Below are 25,637 nucleotides of genomic sequence, written 5' to 3' on the forward strand. Positions count from 1 at the left end.
TAATATGACTGACAGATTTGTTTGTTTAGTCATGCAAGCAAAGTAAGTATTGCACATCTGAGTAAACATTTTCATTTTTGCACCTAAACCTCCAGGTGGCTTCCTCATATTTTACTGACTGCTGCATTTCTGCCATCAGTGTTATGATCTCAGCTACTTGAAAATATTTACTTTATCATTGCTTTTTTGTGCGAAAAATATGAAGCAGCATAGTGTCACTCTTGCTAAAAAAAATGCATTAGGATTAAAGATCTCTTTCTTGATTACATTTAGTAAACAATCCTCGAACACCTTCCGACTGACTCACTCCTTTTTTTCTGTCTCAGTGCAGAATCATTGGCTCCTGGCTTTCCACACTTTTGATCGGATCATAATGCTGCTTAGAATTTCATTAGAAAACACACAGTCGATGCTAATTGAATCTTCATTTCGGTCTGGCTCAATAGCCTATTATGCTTTTGATCAATTATGTTGAGATGGAGGTTCAGGGAGGTCCATGTATCTTACACAAGTTGCCGCGGACAGTCGGGACACAGAGATTGATGGAGTCGTAGTGACCCAGATACTCTGGAGTTCCCCTTTTTGTTACAGTTTCTCTACAATGGTTTGGTAAAGAATCACCAGGCTAGTTGTTGTAGACAGGTCTTTATGTAGTCCTTGGTGTGTGATTGTACATGTGATTGTGTGTGTGTTTTTCTGAATATTTATCCCCAGTGTGTTTGTCCAAATATGTTTCCTGGAATTCCAACAACATTTAGTAAACTATGAAATAAAGTATACTATAGTAAAGTGATGTTTTTATAAAACAAATTCTTTACTTGACACATTAATGTTGTGGCACATATGCAACAGTGGACTGTAATGAGAACAGCATTGTGGAGTTATTGGACATAGTAAGTAAAAATGGGTCCAAGATTGTTTGGACAAACATCAGAGTTAAGATACCTTTAGTAAAAAAAACTTTGGCTGGAAATTGACAAATTCATGTAAACATGCTGACAATGCTCTGTACCATATGCCTCTCCAAACTCTGACATTAACTAGGATTACAAATTTACACTGAGCATCTTTTTGGCATTTTCTGAAGGATATTGACAGCACACAATATTTGCACACAACATTATTAATACACATGGCACATGGAAAACTCTTTTAACCTCTAGCCTAATCACTTAAACACCAATAATAAATAATATTACATATAAACATTTTTCTGGAAATACTTCAAAGCTGAAAAAAAAAAGAGGCTTTTTTATCAATTTTCTCTGTGCCAGATTGTTTCTCTTTAGTATTTAGGGTTAGTATGCTGTGGGCATTTTATGCCTTTATTTGTCAGTTGTTGGTATATAGATGACAGAAAAATTTCAGTCAAATAAAATTCACAGAAGAGAGATATCATACAACAAAGGTCCCAAGCTAGACTCCTGGAAACCTGAGACATTGTAGTTCATGGTCAGCACCTTAACCACCCAGATACTCCACTTATTTATGTTGTGTGGCAGACATGGTGCCTTTCTCATCATTCATGATGATGATGATGTGTAAATCATTAATCAGTGTGGCCTGAAATAAAGACACAAGTAAATGGTATTTCCTGTCGCTTTATTCTTTGCAAAGAAGATCAAACAGTCATATAGAGTGCAAGCAGTCTGCCGGAGTGTAACAAGAAACAAGGAGCAACCTCCGTGGCTGTGAAGTGAAGCCAATGTAGAAGCGAAAAATTCCTCAAATGCCACATATTTTGAGCTGCAAAAAAAGGCCGTCCAGAAACCTATGGGTGCGGTCACGAATAAGACAGTTGTAAAAATATGAACTCATGATTCACGCTGCCTCTATGATAAAGGAACATCTGCTGAGTCGTGCTGGTTGGACAAGTTCTGCAACATGCCATAGCAGCGTCCCATGCATTAACCTATACAGAAAGTACAACAGTTCAAAAGGTTACATAGGTCAGAATAACAAGCTGCACTAAAATGTTCCATTACGATGATGATGTGGAGGAAAAAAGAAGCACAGGAGAATGAGATTCAAACCCAATGTGCAGTCTGTAATCAGCTCAGTCACCCTGTGATTGGAGAAGGTGATCAAAATGACATATGAAGTGTATACAACAGCCTCAATGCCAGCCTGCGTAATTTCCTTCACAACTGCCTACATTTCCCATCAGGCCCTGCAGCAGGATAAACGTAACCGGTCGTTGCTAACAACTTCAAACAGTCCTTTCGGAGCCTGTCAGCGTGTGTCGCCTGGGTGTGCTGCTTCTTCCTCTGGCCTGAGACCTGGAAACATGCTGTCCTTCGCTTTGAGACAACTCACACGGGTAAAGTGGCTCTTAAATTGCAGTTTTTGTATCATTATTTGCTTTGCAGTGTGTTTTAAGTTGGGTCACTTGAGCCTGTGGCTCCGGCACTGATTGAATCGTTAGCTTGCTCAAGCAGTCGTGGCGGTTCACGGTGCTCGGACTTGCTGCTTTAGCGAAGGTTTGCCTCTAGCTGTCACCAAATGGCAGCATGTTTGTGGCAGTGAACCTCTGGCTGTCTCCTCTGTCATGTCCGCATTTTGCATGTTTGAAAAAGCGTTGTTAGTTAGTTTTAGCTGGTGAGCTAGCAGGCTAGCTGTCAGTGCATCGCTGCAGCTGTGTCCACGTAATGATGCAACAGCGGCAGCCCGGTTTCATCATGTGGCGAGGCTGCAAGACACAACACGACTCATCATGTGCCTTTTATTTTTTAAATCCAGCAAAAAGCACATGGAAATCGTCATTTTAGTTACAGTAACATGGTTTAGCAGGGTTTTTTTTTCCATTATAAAGTTATTTTAGCCCTAAACAAGCTGTTTTACTTAAGTTTTACAGCCTGGACCATGATAACTATGTTCATAGTACATACAGATAATGTTACAGACAATGACATATTAACTAGAACTGAGGGGGTCTGCACCCAATAACGTTCAAAGTGCAATATAAGGCCAAGAAAATGTTGACCACCTCCTCCTCCTTGTGTAACAGATGAGGCTTTCTGTTGAAGTCATCATAGTCATTGTGTCAGCAGATTCCTACTGTCCAAATGTGTCTTACTTGTGGGTAATCTAAGGTTATTCTTCCTGACATGGATTATTTTGCACTTGTTTCTAATGTTGTAAATGGTAATATAAGTTTAACCTAATTTGAGTAACAAGTTGAATCTTTTAAAAGATGTCAATAACTTTTGCAGAGCCCCAGAGGGTTAAGTAAATTGTGGTATGTTCCCTGCATGCAGTGAAGCTGGCAAGGACTTCACAGGTTTTTGTAAAAGCCGTTGACCTTTTGTTACCTCAGCATGATTTGAAAATGTCCCAAAGAGTTTCTTGTGATATCCCAGAGAACTTGGCTTTCTCCCCATTGGGGCGTCAATGTGGTTGAGGTAAGGTGAGTTAGTACTTTATGCAAAGCATTGAAGTGTGTGCAGTTTGAATCCAGTAACTGATCATCTGCTGTGAAATGCTGGCATTTCTTAGTCCTCCCCCAAGAGTTTGACCTTATTTCACCTCCTGAGAAGCAGTTTAGCAACTGTTACAGCCGGCAGCCTTCTTCTGACAGTACGTTTGCTGATTGAAGTCTTTTCTTTGGTTATACAGAAAATTCTGTATTACAATTAACTTGTCACATAGAATCATAAACGAGTAATTGCAGTGACCCATTAAATAAAACTACTATACAATCTTAATCAAACAAAATAAGTAATGATAGTTAGTTAGTTAGTTAGTTAGTTAGTTAGTTAGTTAGTTAGTAAACAATAGCAACAATACCAATGAGGAATAAATGGTCTCAGGATGTGACTGTGAAATCTCTTTTCTGCTAAATGTTCCATGCCCCCTTAGAAACTTTAAATCCAGCCATGATTTGATGCTGAGAAAAACAACTCTGGCACTTGAATCCACAAACTTCATGATTGTTTTCAGGATTTTAAGTGTGGTCTCAGACTTTCGGACACCTCTGTGTGTGGAGAATCCAAGCTCAAATATCCACTTATGCTTTATGCTAATTTGCCAGTTTATTAGTCAGTGGTGTTAATAATGTGCAGTGGATTCTAAATATTTTTTTAAATCCTCTTCCCTGTTGGAGTAATTGTATTATTGTAGCTTGATACGTATATTTTGTATGACAAATTAGTTCCCCAGTGATCTAATTGATCAAGTTGTTTTAATGAGATGAGACATTGGGGTGAAAGAGGTGTTTGAAAAAAAAAAAAGTTGATTAAAGGCTATTAATAGTCTAAATTTGAACTTTATAAAGTGACCCATTTTGGAGATGGCGTGAATTTCATGTAGGTTCTTCAGAAACAACTAGGCTATGCCAAGTTTGTGCCAAAATCTTGTGGCATGTATTCAGACCTAGTTTCACTCAAGTCACTGTTGGTATGAAGTTTCCTGACTGATTCACGTGCTTGCATGCTTTTCCTATTGATGCTAAATGGTTAAGTTTGCATCTTAATTACATTTCTAGGACTCACATGACTTTTTGGTTAAACGCATGCTGCATCACGGGAGCAGTGTGACTTTGGAGAGAAAGACTTTAGTCCTCGTGCATTATTTCCTGTGGCTGATGACCTAAATTGGTCTAAAGATGGTCAACGATCTGGAAAAGTCAACTTTTGTGTCTCGGTTCTTGAAACAGTATGTTGCTGTGGATATTAATATCAGTAGAAAACAGGTTGCTTTGGTCATTATAGGGGTGTTGGCTCTTAAATAGGCCACTCGCTGCAGGTAATTGATTTCAAAGATTTCAGGTAGTCACTTTGAGATAAAAAAAAAAAAAATCTCTAGTCGTATTATGAACACCTTTTTCCCAGTACAAGGTCAATAAAACAAATGTTCTCAGCTGTACTTTTTTTTTTTTTTCATAGTTTTTTCTATACAATATTTTCATTTTTAGCATTTTATAAGAACAACTCTGTTCTAATGCATATGATGTTTGAAATGCATTTTTATTTTATTTCCCCACTTTAATTTGAACCTTTTGAATTAACATAAAAAGATTCTGTCTCACAAAATCTCACCTTTTTCGAGGTGTTTAGTTTCACTGTATAATGATAATCGTGAATAGAGCGAATTGAAAGTCACAGGGTGCAGCATTTACAATTGTTTCCTTGCAGATTGTATTTTGACAGTTTAGGTTCTGCGGCAGAGAATGAACTAAGATTCAGTTCAACAGCGTGAGAACTTTGGAGAGCGAACAAGTCACTGCTTTTTCCACAGACTGTATTTCTGTTCATCCATCAGAACAATTTTTTTTTTAAACTGCTGGTGTTTGTATGAACTGCAAGCAAGAGGTCATATAGAAACCTGAAATGTCTCAAATGGCTCTTTTCAGAGCTTGCTGTTGCGCAAACACAATTTACACTGAAAGAAAGAAACCCAAGCTTCTTTAGGTAGTATCTTTAGGTGTATTACCAAGCATCATGCTGGACAAAACATTTTAACATTTGTGCTCCCTTATAGACATGTTAACTACATGTTGTTTAGCTGTATGTCGAACAAAATGTATAAATGAGTCCTTAAATCAAGTCTAAACATACTCGTACTTTTCCATGCTGTGTATTGAAACGTTAGCGATCTGTTTCCAGGGCTTTGTATTCGTTGGTGCAATGGCCTGCTGCCCTTTTTAGAGTTTGGTACATAACTCCTACTCAACATGCCATTGTTTGAAGTCCTGATGAAAAGATTTGCAGCAATCCTACTTTTCTCAAAAGTTACAGGCAACAGAGGTTGGAAAACAAGTTTTTTGTTTTCATCTGTATGTTGCCAACCAGCAGAGTGGTATTTGTGTATTTAATACAATCCAGCATTAAGCTTTCAGAATAGTTTTTTTTAGCCTACTTTTTTAAGTTTGCTCAGAAATAGCTTTCAGTGTCACAGCCTGGCTTCATCACCTCCCACACTGTAATCACAAACATTCCAGTTTCATTCTGTTGTACATATCAGTTTTTGACAAACATAACACTTCCCGAGCCGAGGCGTTCTTTAGCTTTTTGAATTCAGTTGTGTTCATTTAACAGGAGCAGAACAGATTCTTCAGTTTCTTCTTCAGCAGTCATGTTTATATTTTGCTCTGAGCAACTCTGATTCCATGAAAGATGGCTGCCACTGCTTTCAAAATTGAAAAGTGTTCCTCATGTCAAGACCAGCATAAACACACATCAAACAAACACACAAACAAACTTGCCCTCGTCTTCCCTCACACCATTACTGTGTGACTGGGAAATCATACCGATCCCTTTCCACTCGTTTCTGAAATTTTACAAACTGATTTATTCATATTTGAGTTAAGTTTTCGACACCTGTCAGACAGCTGCTTCATGGCATTTACATAGCATACACTAATCAGCCATAACAATATGACGACTAACAGGTGAGGTAAGCACCAATTATCTCTTACAATTGCAACTATAAGTGGGTGCGATATGTATATTAAGCATTGAGTGAACATTTTGTCCTCAGAGTTGATGGGTTTGAAGCAAGCGGCAACCTCTGGTGCTGGGAAATGAAGCCAATGCGAAAGTGCTTAAGAACTGCGATTCCTTGAGTAGCCGCAGAAATGAGTCAATCTCCATAAGTGCCCGTATTAAAATGTCCAACTACGCAGCACAAATAAACATGATTTTACATTGAATGATTTGTTTGAGCCACAAATGCCTAGGGCCAGCCCTGGCTGGGTTAAAGCATCTCTAACACTGTAGCTCTTGTGGGGTGTTTCCAGTCTGCAGCGATCAGTATATATCAAAAGTGGTCAACACGTCTGATCCATGGAGGCTCCACCTTGCAACTTACAGGACCAGATGCCACAGCACACCCTCAGAGGTCTAGTTGAGTTGATGCCTTGATGGGTCAGGGCAGTTTTGGCAGCAAACGGGGTGCCTACACAATATCAAGCAGGTGGTCATAATGTTATGTCTGATCAGTGAATTGGAAACTGCTGATCTGCTACTGCTGAGCATCACTATGCATTCTTACCAATCTAGGCATAAAGTTTTTTTTAGGAATCATTTAGTATACTTAAGTAGCTGACCAAGAATTACAATGCAGGAAAATCCAGTTAAGTATTTCTGTAAGACTGAACTTGACAGGCACAATGAGGGGGTTGGGGGGGGGTTGTGGGCACAGGCTCAAGAAAGGCCATTAGCCTTGCTTGACTGTGACTAAGTCAACGGTTCAGTCCACAGCATGCATCTAAGCTCCTTGTGGCACCAGTAAACCCAGTATAGAGCCTTTTTTTTTACCATCATCACTACAGGCAGTGTTTTCGGAAGATTACAGCATAAATTTGTCGTTCCACTGCCTACACCTCCCTGAAGATTGGCTCTATCACTTGAGTCTCAGATTGTCACCCTGATAGGCCTTTGACCCGAATAGAGTAGAGTCGCCCTGGACTCTGCCTCTGTCCCTTCACGCCTCTTCACCCCATCCAGATTTCTCAGTCTAGTGTTATCCAGACTGAATCACAGGGCAATTTGTAACGGACAGCCCTGTTATTAGTCAGTGACAGGGAAAGTGGCAACTGCGTGTCAGACTGACGGATGCAGCTGCCCTGTTGACACTTCTTCTCTCTAACCTTACATATCTTCTTCTTCTTTTTTTTTTTACCTCCACTGTTTCTCCTCATGTCTCTTCTGTTTTTCTTCTGTTAGCTGGCTGATTGTTGTTTGGTATAGCCACTGATGGACAGCAGTCATCTGTAAAATTGACTTGCCTCAGGAGCTGCTTCAGGAAATGGGCAAAAATAATAGAGACCTAGGATTAATGAGATGATTCTCTGTCTTCCCTTTTTCTTCTTCTCTGCCAGTGGTCTTTGGGCACAGATGTTTGACAGGAAAGGTAAACTGCCAACAATTACCTTATCATTGTCACGCAGATGCACCACATCTGTGACTCCAGGTTGATGTGGCCTATCCCGCCTCTTTTTCTCTCAGAGTCTTCGTCAAGTTCACCTTCAAACGACAGCGTCATCTGTTGCCTAAAAATAGTCCCGCCGTGACATATTTGGTGCTTGTATCTTGGCGCTCACTTTTCTTGGATCAGCTTATCTTGTGTTTATTAATTAATCTCCTGTAATGATCAGGGCTGGCAAATGAGGCAGGAAAGTGGAAAGAGGCAGACCACAGAGACAGACCTGTGTATTGTTTGTTTAAGCCCAGTGGACACCATGGCAGTGATAAAGATGACAAGACAAACTAATAAAAATGCCACACGAGTGCTGCTACTCTGAACGTGCTTAGCAGCAAGGAGGGCGAGGTTGGGAAAGAGGAAGTAGGGATCGGGATTAAAGAGGAGGAGGGTAGAGGCACCCTTGTCTGTTTTGCGGTTGTCAGTAGCACTATAACAGTGGCAGCGTTGGCATGTGTGGGGTTTTTTCTGCCACTGCTTTCCCTGGCCTTGGTGTGTCCCAGCAGAAACACAAGACAGCGAAGGACAGTTCCCGTCAAGATTTAATGACCCGTGTGATTTCTCTGCAAGAAACGTGTCCTCAGAGGCAGCCCGACCTGTCTCCCCAGGCCCCCATCTCTTCCAGAGCCTGGAGGGAGGGAGAGAGGCCCTCTCCTTTTTTCCACCATCACCATTGCCACCAGTGATAGACGGCCAGGCTAGAGCCGGCTAGAAATTAATGTGCCACAGACGCCTCCCCTGGTGTGTCACCACTGTCCCCTCTGTCCCCTCCCACCCCGGGGAGCAGATGAAGAGGCGTAGTAGAGAGGGTGTGCCTTACAACGATGGAGTAGATAAACTATCTGCAAGCTGTTCCTGAGGATAAATACTTCCCTTTAACTGTTTATTTGTTATAAATAATGTTTCATAATGAGACTCTTGTTGGTTCTTTTTTGCATCGCAGAAATGATCAATTCTGTCAATCATTAAAATTCTGAGTTTTTACTTAAAACGTGTTTTAAAAACTACAGCGTTAGTTTTCTTGTGAGATTTACACTGCTATAAAGCCGCTCCCAAAGATTAAGGTGCCAAACATTTTTTACACCACGTGAAATAAGCGCAAATTGCTTTTTCTTTTTTTAAATATATATTGGTGTCCTCAAATGGTCCTGAGCATTGTGTTAATTGCTTTTTAATGGTGCTATTAAAGGGAGGTTGTCCCTCACACCCCGGCACACCTGTACAGATGATAACTATAGGTTTGTAGTGGTGGGATTGATCTCAACACAGAGTCATCATCATATTGTTGATTAAATGATGGGAGAGAGACAATTTGTTCTGAATGCAATCAACCTATCGAGGATTTTTTTTTTTGTTCTCCTCCGTAGCACTGTTGATTTGGGTTTATAAAGAGAACCTGAGCACTGAAGGGCACAAATACAGTTTTAATACAAGAACCGCACAAAGGTTTTATCTTCTCTTTATATATAGAACCCACTCTATGTAAAACCATGCCAGAAATTAAGTGTTAAAATAATCTATCACAGGCACAGGAGAACAATGTTTTTAAAAAAGAGAAGTGAACATTGTATGGACTCTACACACTCATGTGATCAGGCATTGCTGCTGCAGTAGCAGGAGGAGAACTCGCCAGCCCCAGTCCAGATTAGATAAGCAGGAAGTGCTGAATCTGTTCTCTGTATGCCTCCTTGGGTACACTGAGGCTGTAAAAGTCAGTCCCTCAGTTGTAGAAGTGCTGATAGAGGCATAATTGTACAACCATGCTGATTATTGATATCATGCAAACACGCCAGTTTCTAATTATACTAGGCTACATATTGGAGTGTGTGAGGAACAGAGGAGGGGGCTTCAAAATGTCCTTTTTATAAGACAAATCAGTGTTACTTGAAATATGTAAAATGATCAAATACACTCAAAAATAATGTTCCATGTAACAGTTTTGGCAGTAAATGTCAGCCCTCATGTGGCACATTTTAGTGCAATAGCCCAGTGTTAGAAAATGGGTTCATGATAACTGTTATATCTGTATAAAACTAATTTTCCTTCTCGTCATGCCCCCCAAATCCCGCAACTTCTCTTCTGCCCACAGCCACTGTGCCACCGAGCCCCAGTTCGTCTCAGTGTACGTGGCCAGCAGTCCCATGCTGCTCGTTCAGTGGATGAAGATCGACCATGGACAGGCCAGGAAAGCCTGGCTCAGGACGACCCCGAGATGTGGGATCTGCTGCAAAAGGAGAAGGACAGGCAGTGCCGCGGCCTGGAGCTCATTGCATCTGAGGTAAATGACAGTTTTAAGGGCCAGTTTATAATTCCTGGCCACATGCTTCACCTCTTCCCACCAAATCTGAACTTTAGATTGGGAAAGCAGATCTCGGGTACAAGCTACAAGGAAGGCCTGTATGATGATTTCAATAATAATAATGTCCATCTTTGGCTAAATTTCCATATCATGATGCCATGGTTTTTCTTCAAGTCAAAGGAGGATAAAGAGCAGCAATGAAATATGCACACTGAGTTCATGATGTGCTAATGTTCTGGAAAGGTCCGAGGTTACATTATTTATTTTTATGCAATCCTACAAACAAACACACATTTGAACTCAAATGGAAATTGCAGATCACCTGCTGCACCATCTGACCAAAGTTGACCGCATCAATATGCCATCCAGTGCGCTTGTCTTAGGGTCTTTTTTGGTGCGTACCACCAGGCCTGAAAAAAATTCTCTCTAGATGAACCTCTAAGTCAGTCAAGAACACCATTTAGCCAGTGTCTTAAAAATGTTGGCATGGAATTGACATGCTGGCAGATACTTTAAATCACAAAGTAAACGCTTTTTCATTTAGTCAGCCTTTTATAGAATATAAAGACCCATCCTGTGCCTTTGTGTATTAACTGATATGACTCATTTTTAAAGAAAGACTCAATGCCTGTAAGAGCTGGCAGCACCTCCCCTGTATGTTGGCAGTGCAGGTAGCAGAGAATGCCTCATCATCTCTGATTAATGTTTTGGCTAAGTGGATGAATGAATAGACTTGTTAACGCCACAGATATCTATTCTGGTTGTTATGTTTTTCTGTATTTCCGCTTATAAACAGAAAAGTGGTTTATTTGGGCTTGTACTGTACAGTATGTACAGCACATCAAGTACAGCAAATGACATGGGGATGTAGGACACATATTCTGCAAATAAATTAATTTTTCACTCGGATTTACTCCTTAATCATTTTGTTTTTGTATGTTTTTAAGACTTTATAGCAGTGAATTTTCTGTTTCTTAATGTTTTCAGTGGCTTGCTAGACCATTAAAACTTTGACCTTCTGGCTCAAACATACAAATGATAAAATAGATATCATGAACTCTGCCAAGTGCTGTATTTATAAAAGAACAAGAACAATCATATCAAGTTATTCAAACTTGCTGTCTTTTAATAGTAAAAGCACTCACAGGATAGAGTGTTTTCTTTAAGCAACAATAGCTCAGTTGTTACAGAAACATTGGGGTATCTCCCCCTCTGTTTATATTCTACGGCTGGATGGTGTGAAATGGAAAATTTTACTATTCAAAAGAGCAGACAAGGTTTTATCTTGTATTTTCTTTATTCTTTTCCTCTCTCCTTCTGTTTCTTGTTTGCCACAGTAGTTGTTCAGCGGAGTATATCGGCCCCCCTCTTTACAGAAACCCTGACCGCTCTAGTGTGAGATAAAGCTGATATCTTCATTCTGCCTTCTTCCCCCACCTTACTCCACAAGGCACACCACAGCTCAGGCAGGCATTCCTTGAATGAAGAGACTTGCATGTTGTGTTGTGTTCACACACTTACAGACACTGAGAAACTAATTAATTTCCTTTTTCCTAATGTATGCACTGCTGTCTGCATGACAGACAGACGTAGCAGAAAGCTGATTCTGGAGCTGTAATCTACTTTGATCTCCTCTTGGCTTCTAGGTGAAGCATTAGCATCACTACACACACTCAGGCGTGTGCGTTTGTGTGTCTGTGTCTGTGTGTGTGTGTGTCCCTATTACGGGCTAGCTTGTATGGCGTATGTAACAGGTAGTAATGTCAAGTATTTCAGTACGATGTTCAGTGTTTCAGTGGGCTCACAATGCCTCAAGCAAATAGTGTACTGATTATCTAACATAGTACTTGTCATATTTTAATCATGCAGACTTTCACAGTAAGTCAACTTGAATATGAATAGCTCGGTATTAACATGGCCTTTTCTTACATGCTTTGTTTTAACATTTTGTTTAATGTCCCATACTGTAAATGATGTTCAGTGTCCCCTGAGAGTGGAAGAGAGAGAGAATTTCATGTCAGTCATCAACAAAATAAATAAAATTAGTCCAAATAAAGTTTTCAACAGCAACAAAAAGATAAAAGGGTAACCCTAGGAAAAGAAATTGAAAGAGTTATCTAATTAGAGCATTGCCATAGAAGCTGTAGGTGGGAAATGGCAATTACAAGATAAACAGAGTTGTATCAGTTAGAAGGAATTGGAGCTTCAAGTAATTATTATTATTGATTAATCTACTGATTATTTTCTTGTTTAATCGTTTGGTCCTGAAAACGCTGCAAAATGGTGACAAATACCCTGACGGCAAGGAGCTTGAACAAAAGAATGTTTGGTATTTGTGCTCAAAAAATGACAAGCAAACAAAATACTTCCATTAATCAACTAAATGTTGCACCTCTAGTAGAAATAACAAAAACAGGATTATAATTCAGTTGCCAGGTTATCATTGTTCCAGTTCTGTTGTAAATCTAATATGAAGAGTGAAATCAGGCTACAAAAAATTGTGTCAGTGAATGAGTTTAAAGCCTATTGAAAACATGTCTCTTTCTTTATCAAGCACACAGACGAGATATAAAAGAAAAGTTTGGGGGGTTTAATACCTCCTTTGCAGCAAACCATACTCAGTAAAATGTGTTTTTCTAGAAAAAATGCATTGCAAAATGATAAAAAAAAAAAAAGCCACACCAGTGTATCTCAGCATGTGCAGAAAAGTTTATTACATTATCTTGTATCCTCCAGCAGCGAGGCGATAAGCATTGTGAAGTGCAGAGTGTTAGTCTATGGAAGTCCAGAGGTTCAATACTGTAATGATTGCCTTTAGCTGGAGGGGGATTTCTCACTATCACTTAACAGACTTTAATTTGCGGTCCTTGTCCCTTCTGTCCACTCGTGCCATTGATCTGAGTGTGTGTGTGTGTTTGCTTGTGTGTGTGTGTGTGTGTTTGCTTGTGTGTGTTTCCTCACCACAGAATTTCTGCAGTCGAGCAGCTCTGGAGGCTCAGGGCTCCTGTCTGAACAACAAATATTCTGAAGGCTACCCAGGGAGAAGGTGAGTGTGTTTATTCAGTCACATCCAACTTATTAACACTGCTGGTATTCACTGCTTGTGGAAATGTGTTACAGATGTGTTCACACATAAGCACACACTGATTTATACTGTGTTCTCTAGCCTGCCCTATAATAGTACATGCCAACCACACAGCAAATAATCCACAGCCTCTGCCTTGCCAAAGAAGACTCCTGGGGGGGATACATTGGAGGAATTTAGTGCCCAGGCTGATAGTTGCATGTTTTCTATTTTCAGTTTTCCTATTTTCTGTTATTTCCCTCAGATAATTCACATTTATCAGCAGCAAACAGCTAGCTGTCTTGTTTTGAAGTGTTTCTCATTTGATTTCTTTGATTCCTGGAATACAAGCCCTCACCCTCCCACATTCTACTCATCTGCTGTTTTATACTTTAATGTAATGAAACAAACGGATCATCTCATTGAATGAGTGGTCTGTAGAGTAGCCATCTGTTGTTCCTTCATGTGTAATTCCACTGAAACGATTCGATGAGCATCACCTGATCTCCTGTGGTAGTTTCCAGGTTAACATTGCCCTAGATTTTTATGACCAACAGTGCAGTTACTGACAGATGTATGATTGGTCACAGGCACTGCTGATATTGACTTAAAGTCGCTCGAACATTTTTAAATTTTGTATTCACAGTGTATCAAATGACAATATGAAAGTGGTCGCTTGTATTGAAAAACCAACAGAGAAATATCACTTGTGTCTGCAACTCCCTCAGTGATACGAAGCTTTATAGTGACTTTTTGCTCATTGTTTAGCTGTCCTGCCTACAAAGTCACCGTTACTGCTGTTGTCATTTTCAGACACAGCAGGCCAGTGTTTACAGCAAAAAAGCTCTTAAGAAGCCGCTCTAAGCTACCTGCTCAGCACCATGCTGCAGACAAAGAAAGTTGGTGACTGGCTAGTGAACATAGTGGAGCATTTAGCAGATGAGGAGTCTAATATTTCCCCCAAGATGGATATCAATTTAAAAGGCGATGATTTGTCAAGTGGCCAAGAACATAATTTACTGCTGATTTAAATTTAATTCATTTCGAAGCTTAATCTAGCAAGTTACAGGAATGATGCATCTCTCCCCCAACTCCATCCTCAGATACTATGGTGGAGCAGAAGTGGTCGACCAAATTGAGCTGCTGTGTCAGAAACGAGCCTTGGAGGCCTTTGACCTGGACCCAGCTCTGTGGGGCGTCAACGTCCAGCCATACTCCGGATCCCCCGCTAACTTTGCAGCCTACACCGCCGTGCTGAAGCCCCATGACCGCATCATGGGCCTGGACCTGCCTGACGGTGGACAGTCAGTAGCCACTGCTGCTTTCTTCTTATTCTTAATCTCCAGATTTGTCTTGCCCTCCAACATTAATCAACTTTTCCTGCACATTTGTTTACACTAATGTTTTTAGTAAAAACCTTGCTGATGTTTTTCTGTTATAAATCAAGCTGTTTGCAAGGTAATGTAACTGACTGCTCGTGCTTGCCTGTTTGTCCTGTCTGTCTGCATTTCTCTTTTGGTCACTTCAGTCTGACCCATGGCTACATGTCCGACGTAAAGAGGATCTCAGCAACTTCAATCTATTTTGAGTCCATGCCGTACAAGCTGAATGTAAGTAGAACCCTGCTACTGATATCACCTATGAAGTTGGGCAATGTCTTAGCCTGGTGATAAACCATCAGCTTGGCTAGTAATTGGTGAGAAACAGTATCACCAGTAAAATAGATGGCAATGAGACGACAATGATAAGATCAAGTTATAGTGTTATAAGAGCAGATGCAGGTTAAATAATATTTGAAAATACTTATATGATATGTATAAACATATATTTATGTTCTCTATGACCGACTTTTGAACTGACCACATGAACTGTGTGCTGCGGTCTACAGTCTTCTCAGATGTCTGATACTAGTTCAAAGCGTTGCTTTTTCCACTGCAGCGGAAATTATCCTGGTATTTTTAGACTAATCACATTCAGAGGTTGTGTCAGTGTTTGCAAGTGAATATGTTGTGTATAAGTTGTTTGCAAACTGAACTCACCCTCAGTGAATGGGACGAAACTGTTAAAGACTGAATATAAAGATCAGTATGTAGCTGTACCAACACAGGGACAACACATGAGCTGCTTACAGTGACAGGAAGAAGAGGAAGAAACGAGAAATGTTCAATCAGTACAAATATACAACGTTTAAATACCTGATATTTTTGCTTGTCTTTCCTCTAAAAAGTGATTCAGTGACAGGATATTGAATCAGATACACAGAAAAGGAGATAGATTTGAACGGCTGTGTTCCCTTTTTGGGGAAATCCTGTTTGCTTTTGTGTGCCCACAGGGACGACACAAGGCAGTGTGGGTTGGGATTCAGTATCTAACTTAAGTCCAGCTGACACTTGCTGGCAGGTTCTTGGCTGCAGAGAGGCTTAAATGCAGGTGTTTTGATTGTTGTATAGCTTCTTCACTCACAATGCAGCCATAAAGTAAAATACAATATCTGTTTTTCCACCAGAATGTAGAGTTTGGATATGGTCATGTGAATGTAGATCAGTGCATCATATATAGTGTCTAGTATTTTATTTCTCAGGTCATAGTTGTGTGATAGTGTTGGATAGCGGCTGATGGATGGCCATGAGAGTCTGCATGTCCAGACCTGCTGATGTATGGGCAGGCAGGACCCCTCTGCGAGAGAGATAATGGGAAATCGACAGGCTAGCCAGCACCACTGGCTCTGTCTTCACAATGAGCAGCTTGATGGAGTGAGGGGGCATCCATAGATGTGCTCTGGAGATGGGAGATTATCAGGTTGTCTAAATAAAGCTCTCCCTCCTCCTTTTCTCTCTTCTCTTCTTGTCTGTGTCTCCGTTATTCTCTATCCTTTCTGTCTTTTTTATCCTTTCTGTTTTCTGCTCTCTCTCTCTCTTGCCTCTATTGTCTCTCATTTCTGTTGTTTGGAGGAGGAGTGGAGGGAAAAACTGTAGATTCAGGCAGAAAACACAGTGATCATTTCACTGTTCCTCTTGGACTCATTCATGGACATTTGATGTGACTCTGAAGTACGTCCCCTGAACAATGGATTGCGCAACATATTTCTTAAATTGCTTATCTCGATGAAACGAGCTTGAAAAGTCTCCAAACCAGCCTCTGATCTGTTCAGGCTCATCACACCAGTTGAGTAGATCCCTGAAAGGTGGAATTAGGATAAGTAGAGCAGCATTACTGCAATTGCTCCATCTTCTTTCTTGATATCACAGGTTAAAATGTCTCCCTTAGATCAATTTCTTCCCCTTTTAAGGTAGCCAAAGTACTTCAAATGCAGCTGTGTCAAATGATCTGCAAATAGAAAAAATCTCTCTTCCGTGTTGATATGTTTGCTCTTGATCCTCAAGATACCTGCCAACTTTTCTTCATCGTCTCATGTACTTTTTTTTTCCTCTCTCCCTGATCCTCACTCCCCCTCTAATATCCTCATATTCATCCTCCACTTCTTTCCCCTCCTCTCGCCCTCTTTTTTTTTTTTTTTTTTTTTCCTCTCCTAAATCTGTCTCCCTCTCCTTCTCTCTGCAGATTAAAACAGGACTCATAGACTACGACCAGATGGAGATGACGGCCAAGCTGTTCCGGCCCAAGCTCATCATCGCTGGCACCAGCGCCTATGCCCGCCTCATTGACTACGCCCGCATCAAGAAGGTGCACAGAGAGCTCTCTCTGTATTCAAAACTCATTCAGCTTTAACCCTATCTTTCTCTCTATAGTCTTTGTGTGTGTGTTTCACTCGTCTCTTTCTCTCCGCTTCTCATCCTGCATTAGGAAGGTCACGCCAGCTTTGTCCTCTTATTTAAAACTCAGTCAACCTTTTCCACTTAACTGTCACACACACCTGCTTCCCTTATAGATGGGTCAGACGGAGCCAGGATCACTTCCAACAATATCTTCACTAATTTTTGTCCCACACCAGAGACTAAATACTCAGCATTCTCTTTCAACATTTGCAAACACAAACCAATTTTCTAGTGTTTTTCCAAACTAAATAATGCCGACGCTTTCTTCCTCTCTCACCTACTCATCCGAACATAGTGTGGATACTCGCACTGACTCACACGTACACAGCAGCAACTTTTAACTGCACACTTCACTGTTCTCTTTGACAGTGCACAAGAGGCCCCTTTATCTATTTTGTTATACCCAGCCGCTGATTCACTTCATTCACTCCATGACTGCTTCCCTTTGTTGCAGAGCTCCACTTTGGTTAGTACCATCAGATGGAGTGTTCCCACCATTACAGAGCTGTGTTTTTATTAAGCACCATAACTACTTTGCCACTAGGCCTGAAGTAGAGCCATATTCCCCCCCCCCAGCATGTCTCTGTGTTTTATGTCAGAATCTGCCGGGATCCTCTCCAGTTTTTCAGTGTGGTGTTACCTAGATTGAAGCAAGCTCTTTTTTTTTTTAACTATTGACGTTCATCAGCTACCGCACATCACCCTCTTGTGTTCTTCACCCCCTCCAGTAACCCTGCGATCTATCCTGCCTTTTAATCTAATAAACATGTGCTGATCCAGTTTAGATATGAGAGGAAGGGAGATTGTCATGATAATGCATATTAATTGGTGCACTAAAAAGATTGCATACTGCTCTGATCATCCGCCAGCAAGTCATTTGCATGTTAGCGAGCTATTTATTGTTTTTGTTTTCTTTTTTCAGTAAATATTGGCAAGAGAAGGCAAGGATTTATTGAATTACGCTGTAATATTATGTGCCTCTGAAGAGTGTAATAACACCAGCTGAAATATCTGCTCTTTAAGATAGGTACTGCTAACGGATGTAGAGTTGGTCATCAAATCTTAACCGCGGGGAGGGGAAATGTAAATGTATTTGCACCAAGAGATTAAATCTCAAATTTTTTATCTCTCATTTCAACTTGTACAAAGCTCAGTCAAATAAAATCCACAGCACAGCTGGTCACTGACAACACAGATTGAAGTAAGTTTAGGCATGTAGTTTAGTTTTATAGTAACTATAGCATTTTGGGTTAGCACTGTGTATATCAAGAATAATGTATGCAAATATAGTGCAGGTCATAAATATCTGGACAGTGCATAGTTTCGCTCTGTGCTCCAGGACACTACATTTGAAATTAAACAGTAACTGAGCCTAAAGTGCTGATTTTCAGCTTCATAGGAGTGTGTTCACTTCATGTGTAGGACTTTCCTGCATATAGATCTGGGCCACTGTGTCTCAGGAGGTAGAGCGCGTCGTCCACTAATCAGATGATCCCCGGCTCCTCCAGTCTGCATGTCGGAAGTGCAAACCCAAAATAGTGTGTGAACCCCAAATAGCTCCCGAAGGCTGCGCTAATGCCAATAATATATGAATGTGACTGAATGGGTAAATAAGAAGCACTTTGAGTGGTTGGAAGACTAGAAAGGCGCTATATAAGTACTGTCTATTTACCATCTTCCTGGCCAAACACTAAAATGTTTTAAGCGAGTGCAGTCAGTCGAGTTCAATCCAACTGAACACTTGATGTAGATGGTCTGAAGGCAGAAACCATCCTATAATGGGTAAAAAGTGAAGAAATGTCATAAAGGTCATAGACTTACTGACTACAACCAGAGATAAAAAATACTTTATTGAATTTTTATAAACTTGGATCAGTAATCCGACAAACGCTGTCGATCTTATATGGTTGCAAACACCCTCAAATTAAGAGTCAGATCCTCAAACTCACATTCACGGTTCATTTTAAATCCAGTGCTGTGGATTTAAAATGAGATTAATATCAGGCAGTAATGTCATGACTTTAAATCTTGTACCAAAAAAGTTACAGTTTAAATATAATTTGAATAGAAATGTCCTGCCTCATGATATAAATTTGAATCTCCCTTTTTTCACCCTCAGCTGTGTACCGAGATCAAGGCCTACATGCTATCTGACATGGCTCATATCAGTGGCCTGGTGGCAGCAAAAGCCATCCCCTCTCCCTTCGAATATTCTGACCTGGTCACCTCTACCACACACAAATCCCTCAGAGGAGCCAGGTAAGAACAAGAACAAGAGAAACTTCAGTAAAACATTAGACCTGCTGCAGTTTTGTGACTGTAACTGAGGAGCAGGATAAGAGGCTCATTGGCAGCGTGTCATTGTTTCTGTCACATTTAGATGTCATGAAAATTCTTAGTTATTTTTATTAATAGCAGTTATAGTATTATGAATCAGTGGTTGAGCCACAGATGGGGACAAATTACCACAGATAAAAAATTACCACAGATGAAACCTTGTTGGGTTTTAGAACAAAATAAAAAGTTTGTCTTTTCTGTCCAGGGCTGGTCTCATCTTCTACCGTAAGGGTGTTCGCTCAGTGGACAAGAAGGGTAAGGAGATCATGTACGACCTCGAGGACAAGGTCAACTTCTCCGTCTTCCCCTCCCTGCAGGGTGGACCTCATAACCATGCCATCGCCGGTGTGGCTGTGGCACTCAAACAGGTCAGCACAACACACAAACTTCAATAACTTTATTTATATTGATGTAACGTTTAATTACGCCTGGTCTGCCATTACCTAATAAGAAGCTGATAACTAGTGAAGCAGTGTTTATAGTGAAACTAAATATTAGTGCTGAGATGCTTTAGTGAAACTTGACTCAAGAACTTGTTCCCTAAGCTGCTATGGACATCTGCTCCTTCTTCCTCAAGTGTGAACCGTCTGGATTTTAATGCTGTTCTAGTGAGCCATTGAAAGTGAACATGTTAAAGAGGATGGAAAGGCAGTGTCTCTCACTCTGTCTCTATCACTTGCACCATAGAGGAGACCAAAAGGTTTTCTTATAAAGTTTTCCATGTTATCTCATCAGTTGTCAGAGGATGCAACATGTTTGTGTATTTGTCCTGACATCTCATGAATCATTTCTTGACCCCCAACTGAAAAGCAGCAAAAAACAAACAAAAACTTTGTTAAATTTGTGTGTGTCCAGGCACAGTCTCCCATGTTCAAGGAGTACATCGCCCAGGTGCTGAAGAACTCCAAGGCTATGGCTGCAGCTCTCCTCAGTAAAGGCTACACAGTAGTATCAGGTAATCTAACTTGTATTTAAGCAGTCTTTTTTTTTTTAATTCCACAGGAGACACTGGCTCAGCAAACAGCACAAAGAAACATAGAAATATACACAACACAGTCAATCAAGAGAAATGTCCTGTCAGAAAATGCAAATTAAGCGACAGAAAAGCATTTAAATTCATGATGTGCAAATAGGCTAATGTCACTGTAGCTGTCCTGTCAGTCGAGAAAATAAAACCAGATGAAAGTGGTCACTTTCTGAGCAAATGCTTGAATCTTGTACTGCATTTAATTCGCTGGCCTCAGCTCTTTTTTGATTTATAGACTTCAATTGATACCCGAAAAAACACACAGACTTGTCCTGTGCTTACACTGCATTGTGTGCAGTCCATTTTTTTTCATTCCCTTTATAAATGTTTGCGTAAATGAAACTGGAAAAAGGGGTGTAGTGTTACAGTCAATAGGAAACTTGCAGAAAGGAGTGTGTTTTACTTAAGTAAATTAATGGTTGAAGGAAAATTTTGGCATTTTCAAGGAGCAATATGCACTCATTTGCAAAAACAGAAACACATTCCTATAAGTTTGATGGATATTCATTTGATTGCACCCGAAAAACAAAATATTATTAAGGAAAAGAAACAAGAACAAAGATATCTCTATGAACCTTTCTAATGCAGTCTAATACAACAGTCCTACAATAAATCCAACCTTTATTAACGTTATAATGTTGAGATCTTTTGTTCAGCATATCCTTAGAGAGATGATGATTCAATGGTGATTATTTCGGAGGGTGTAGTTTGTGGTGATGTTGAACTCTATTGAGGTGTTTCTGTATCGATACGAAAAAAAAGCAAAGTAGCAGCAAAGTAATACATGATATATCACAACATGTATAATGCAGGACAGTTCAACAGCACCATTAACTGCAGCCTCAGAAATGTTGTATTAGACTGCATTCGTCTTAGCTAGGTGTGAGCATATATTAGACAAATGGGCTCCGTTCAAACCGTGAAAAAATATCCTCCGATTTTTCCTGCTTAAGTTGCCTCAAGTAATTCAGGCTTAATTATGATGACAATCAGTTTTACTATCACTATTGATTATATGATTGTTTTTTCGATTTTTCCATTTGTCACGTTCACAGATCATCTTTTGCCCCAGAATGATGTAAAATCTATCAAATCAGTGCTCAGATTCACACAAAGAGACGTGCAGATAAACCTGCATGAAAAACATGAAAATGTGAAGCCATTGGAGGCTCCAGCAGCACATTATCAAACAGTAATTTGGCTTCATAATTAACTGCATTCGAGATGACCTCCTCCATGTTAAACTGAGGTTGAGGTGGTCTGATCAAAGTGACTACAAAGCCTCGGACTTTCCTCCTCTTCAAAAGTTCTTACTAAGAATGCTGAATTTTTCAGGTGGGACCGAAAACCACCTGGTCCTGGTGGACCTGCGGCCTAAGGGCATTGACGGCGCTCGGGCTGAGAGGGTGCTGGAGCTCGTGTCAATCACTGCCAATAAGAACACCTGCCCCGGGGACAAGAGCGCCCTGACTCCTGGTGGCCTCAGGCTAGGTAACAAACCGCTTCACATTACACTACATTTAAGTTGACTCAGACAAGGTCTTGGTGCTGATTTATGTATTCGAAATATCAAAACAAATAAATATTGTAAATGATGGTAATTAGTGTGTAATTAGTCTGGATGTGTTGATCAGCGATTCGGTTTTTTGTGTTCCATGTTTAACTACGAGGTGAGTTTTTATACTTTTTATACTTGACATCCTCTTCACGTAACCAGTTTTACTTTTTCTTTTCAAAATGTAGTTCTGCATATGGAAATCAGCCCACCACCAAATAAGCCACAAGCATTGAGCAGATCATGATTAATTGAGCATGTTTGGGTTTCTAATTATCTTCCAGGATGTTTAAGAGCTCCACATCTACACTGCCACATTTTAGCATTGTCTTAAGGCAAGGTACTGCATCTACAGCACAATGTACTGCTCGTAATAGCTTCTCAATTGTTTATTATATTGAGATTTGGACTCTGTAATGCACTTTGCACATGACCCATTAGCATGAAAGCAGGTCTGATGCTATTATTGAAATGTCAACAATCTCCAGGGTTCTCTTTCATTTCCAAAGACCATATGGAAATGAACAGAAAGAGAAAATTGATGAGAATGAACCTGTAAAAGCAAAATGAAGTAATTACCAGTCATTACTTTGTACTTGAATCTGTTTTCTTCTCTGTTCAGGTGCTCCGGCCCTAACCTCCAGGCAGTTCAAAGAAGCTGACTTCGAGCATGTTGTCGAATTCATGGATGAGGGCTTCAAGATTGCCTTGGATGTCAAGAAAAAGACAGGTAAGTCTACTGCAAGAAGGGAGAGAGATTGCAACATAGCCCGGTGTTTGAGAACATGTGCCTCACTTTTTTGTCCTTCACTTTATAACAATATGCAACTCTCAGAAAGTACAAGCTCCTGTATGTTATATTAAATTGTTGGATCCTGAAATATGAGACGAAACAGAAGCCCAGTGGTGATAAAACAAAAAAATTGGAAAGCTGAGCCTTTTCCCTCTCTCTCTTCTCTGTTGTATTGTTCAGCCAAGCTCCAGGACTTCAAGAACTTCCTCCTTGAGGACCCAGAGACTGTGGCTCGCATTGCCGATCTGCGTCACAGAGTTGAAGCTTTTGCCAGACCCTTCCCTATGCCAGGCTTCCATGACCATTAGACAAGCCAGCATAGAGTTGGCTGGGCAGGAGCGTGCAAGAAGAGGGGGAACAATGTCATGGTGGTGAAATGTGGTTGGCGCTTGTCAATGGGCAGTTCCCTTTTTTTTCCAATCAAATAAGGAAAATCACATTTTTTATTACTATTTTGCAGTTGTCTATCAGTTTCCAATTTATACATGGCCTCCATGTTGAGGTAAAGGAACAATAAACTTGGTCAGATTTTTGTATAGCTCAAGAACATATTTTCTATTGTATTTGTAAAGCTCTGTCTCAGTTGTCTTCACACCATTTCTTTAATGTGGTTGTGTGTAAGGAAAAAAAAAACATGTCAAATCAAACCAGTCGAACTACAACTAACAGCTCTTGGTGTCACTGACTTGATGAGTGTATAATTAGTTATTATAATGAGACACACTGAAGAGTCTTAATGCTGTAAAGCGTCTTAACTAATGTCACTAATGTATGTCATTACATTCACATGGAAATGTGCATGATAGCTTTCTGGTGTAATTGTCTGATTATGAAATCAGGTACACAAAGAGGTGTTCTGCCATAAAATGTATTATTGAAAATCAGAAATTAACTAACATTATTTTTTTAGTAGAGATTTGTCTCTGCACTGGAAGGATCCAAGTCAGATTACACAGGAGGTGGACGTGACATTTTTTGATATTAGTCTCCAATATAGCAAAACTACAACCTGTGGTCACAAATAATGTTTAAAACACATCTCACACACAGTGTAAACAAACAAATATAAGCTTTAAAAGAGGCAGAATTTAATGGTACTCTAATATTATTAGATGGCATTACTTTGAAACACGGGGTGGACAGATTTCTTTTTACACTTTTGGCATTGCTTCATCTGTTCTTCCTCCAGCGTATCAATATCAGATTCTGTCTGATTTAGATTTTGTTGTGACAGATAATCAAATGGACTAACAGACTGGATTATTTCAAAACTTTCCTTTTTTAAGTGCGTTTACAAAGAGTATATACTTTTCTATATATTATTTAAAGAGTTAACTATGTGACTGCCATCATTTTACAAACATCTTAAGGTTTCCAATGCCAGCTGATTTGTTGTACTAGAAGAAAGATTATTTGTAGTGCAGTTTGCCTGATTTAAATGTCATTTATATCACCATTGTGTTCAATGATGGAAACTGTGAAACAGCTTGATTTGGTGAAACATTTTTGGCAGTGCTGTGTTGTCTATCTGTTTCACAGATTGAAACAATTGTCATTATCACTGCATCAGTGAGGAAGCAAGATTTCTGTTTGTGGAATGGTGTTAGAGCACAATTTAGAAAAAGGGTGTCAGAAATGGTGTGGGGTACTCTCTTAGTTTGCACAAAACGCAGCTTCTAAAATGAACCAAATCATATGAACTATCCACATCATGACTTAGTGACTGCTGATAGACTAGACTTTGCCAAAATATACCAATATGTATTTTACTACAGTGTCAAATGTTTGCCTGCTACCAGCACTTATCAGCCATTGTACATCAACACAAGTTTAAACTTTATTTTACAACATTTTTATTGACATTTAATTTGTATTAGCTGAGTCCTAATAAAACACAATAATCCAATCATACTTTGTGTTCTGTCATTTATAATAATATACAAAATTTTTCACACACTGTCACAAGTTTAAAACAGTTTAAAGACTACTGTGTGGGAACATGTCATTCTATCAATATGTGGTCATGTTTATCAGGACTGACTACCACCACTATCTCATTCACCCATTCACACACTGAATTCACACACCTTTGGGAGCAATTTGAGGTTCAGCATCTTGCCCAAGAGTACCTCGGCATGCAGATTGGAGCAGCTGTTGATCAAACCACCGACCAGTTAGTGGACCTCTTGAGCCACGGCTGTCTTAATAACAGCTATAGTACAGTATTGATAAAGAAGAGAGGATTAGAAGTGGAGTTATATGTTGGAGTTGCTCCATCTGCTCAACTAAGTTTGTCTAATATTTAGATTTTTCAATGCTGGACCTTTAATCATAACAACTCGTCATTTTGGCAGTTTCTATACTGCTGTTTGGATGTTTTTTTTTAAGCAGTGGTTAGAAGTTAACTACAGTTAGCCATATTAAGTCATAATTTACATGGCCTAATGCCCATGTTGTGTTGAAGTCTCTCCTTGTGGACCTACTACATGTTTTTGTTTTTTACACATGACAACCTCTCCTCACTGCAATGCATATCAAATGCACCCTTTCTAATGGGGCTGGTTATTTAAGGGGTTCATGCCCTACCCATGTTTGGCTCAGTTCACCTGTGACCTACTGTAACACTGCTGCAAACACTTTGTGTTCACTACTGCTGCCTTCGCTGCTCCTATAGCATTTTGATAAAGAACTGCCACTTCAGCCTGGAAAGTTGGACGACATAGGCCATTGTGACTCTTCCAAAGGATTTCCTATCGGCTGAAATACCAGGGATCACTGCTTCCCCAAGTAAGTGTTTGCTGCTTGTGCTAAGATGGCTGTCAGGAGTTGAGGTCTTGGCTCTGTCCGTTTGAATGGTTGGTTGTAT

General features: G+C 40.0%; 1 protein-coding gene across 1 annotated transcript; it reads left to right on the plus strand.

Annotated features, from left to right (window-relative positions):
- Window positions 1-2,173: 2,173 nt before the first annotated feature.
- Window positions 2,174-24,682, plus strand: shmt2 (serine hydroxymethyltransferase 2 (mitochondrial)). Its single transcript, XM_010732121.3, has 12 exons — window positions 2,174-2,320; window positions 10,010-10,198; window positions 13,186-13,265; window positions 14,387-14,587; window positions 14,812-14,893; window positions 16,845-16,967; window positions 19,179-19,318; window positions 19,602-19,764; window positions 20,252-20,351; window positions 21,759-21,914; window positions 22,601-22,708; window positions 22,952-24,682. Exons 1-12 carry the CDS (start codon window positions 2,288-2,290, stop codon window positions 23,077-23,079), a joined length of 1,503 nt encoding a protein of 500 aa, XP_010730423.1. The 5' UTR covers window positions 2,174-2,287; the 3' UTR covers window positions 23,080-24,682.
- Window positions 24,683-25,637: the final 955 nt, after the last annotated feature.

This window comes from Larimichthys crocea, chromosome VI (genome assembly GCF_000972845.2).
Source record: "Larimichthys crocea isolate SSNF chromosome VI, L_crocea_2.0, whole genome shotgun sequence".
Classification (NCBI taxonomy): domain Eukaryota; kingdom Metazoa; phylum Chordata; class Actinopteri; family Sciaenidae; genus Larimichthys; species Larimichthys crocea.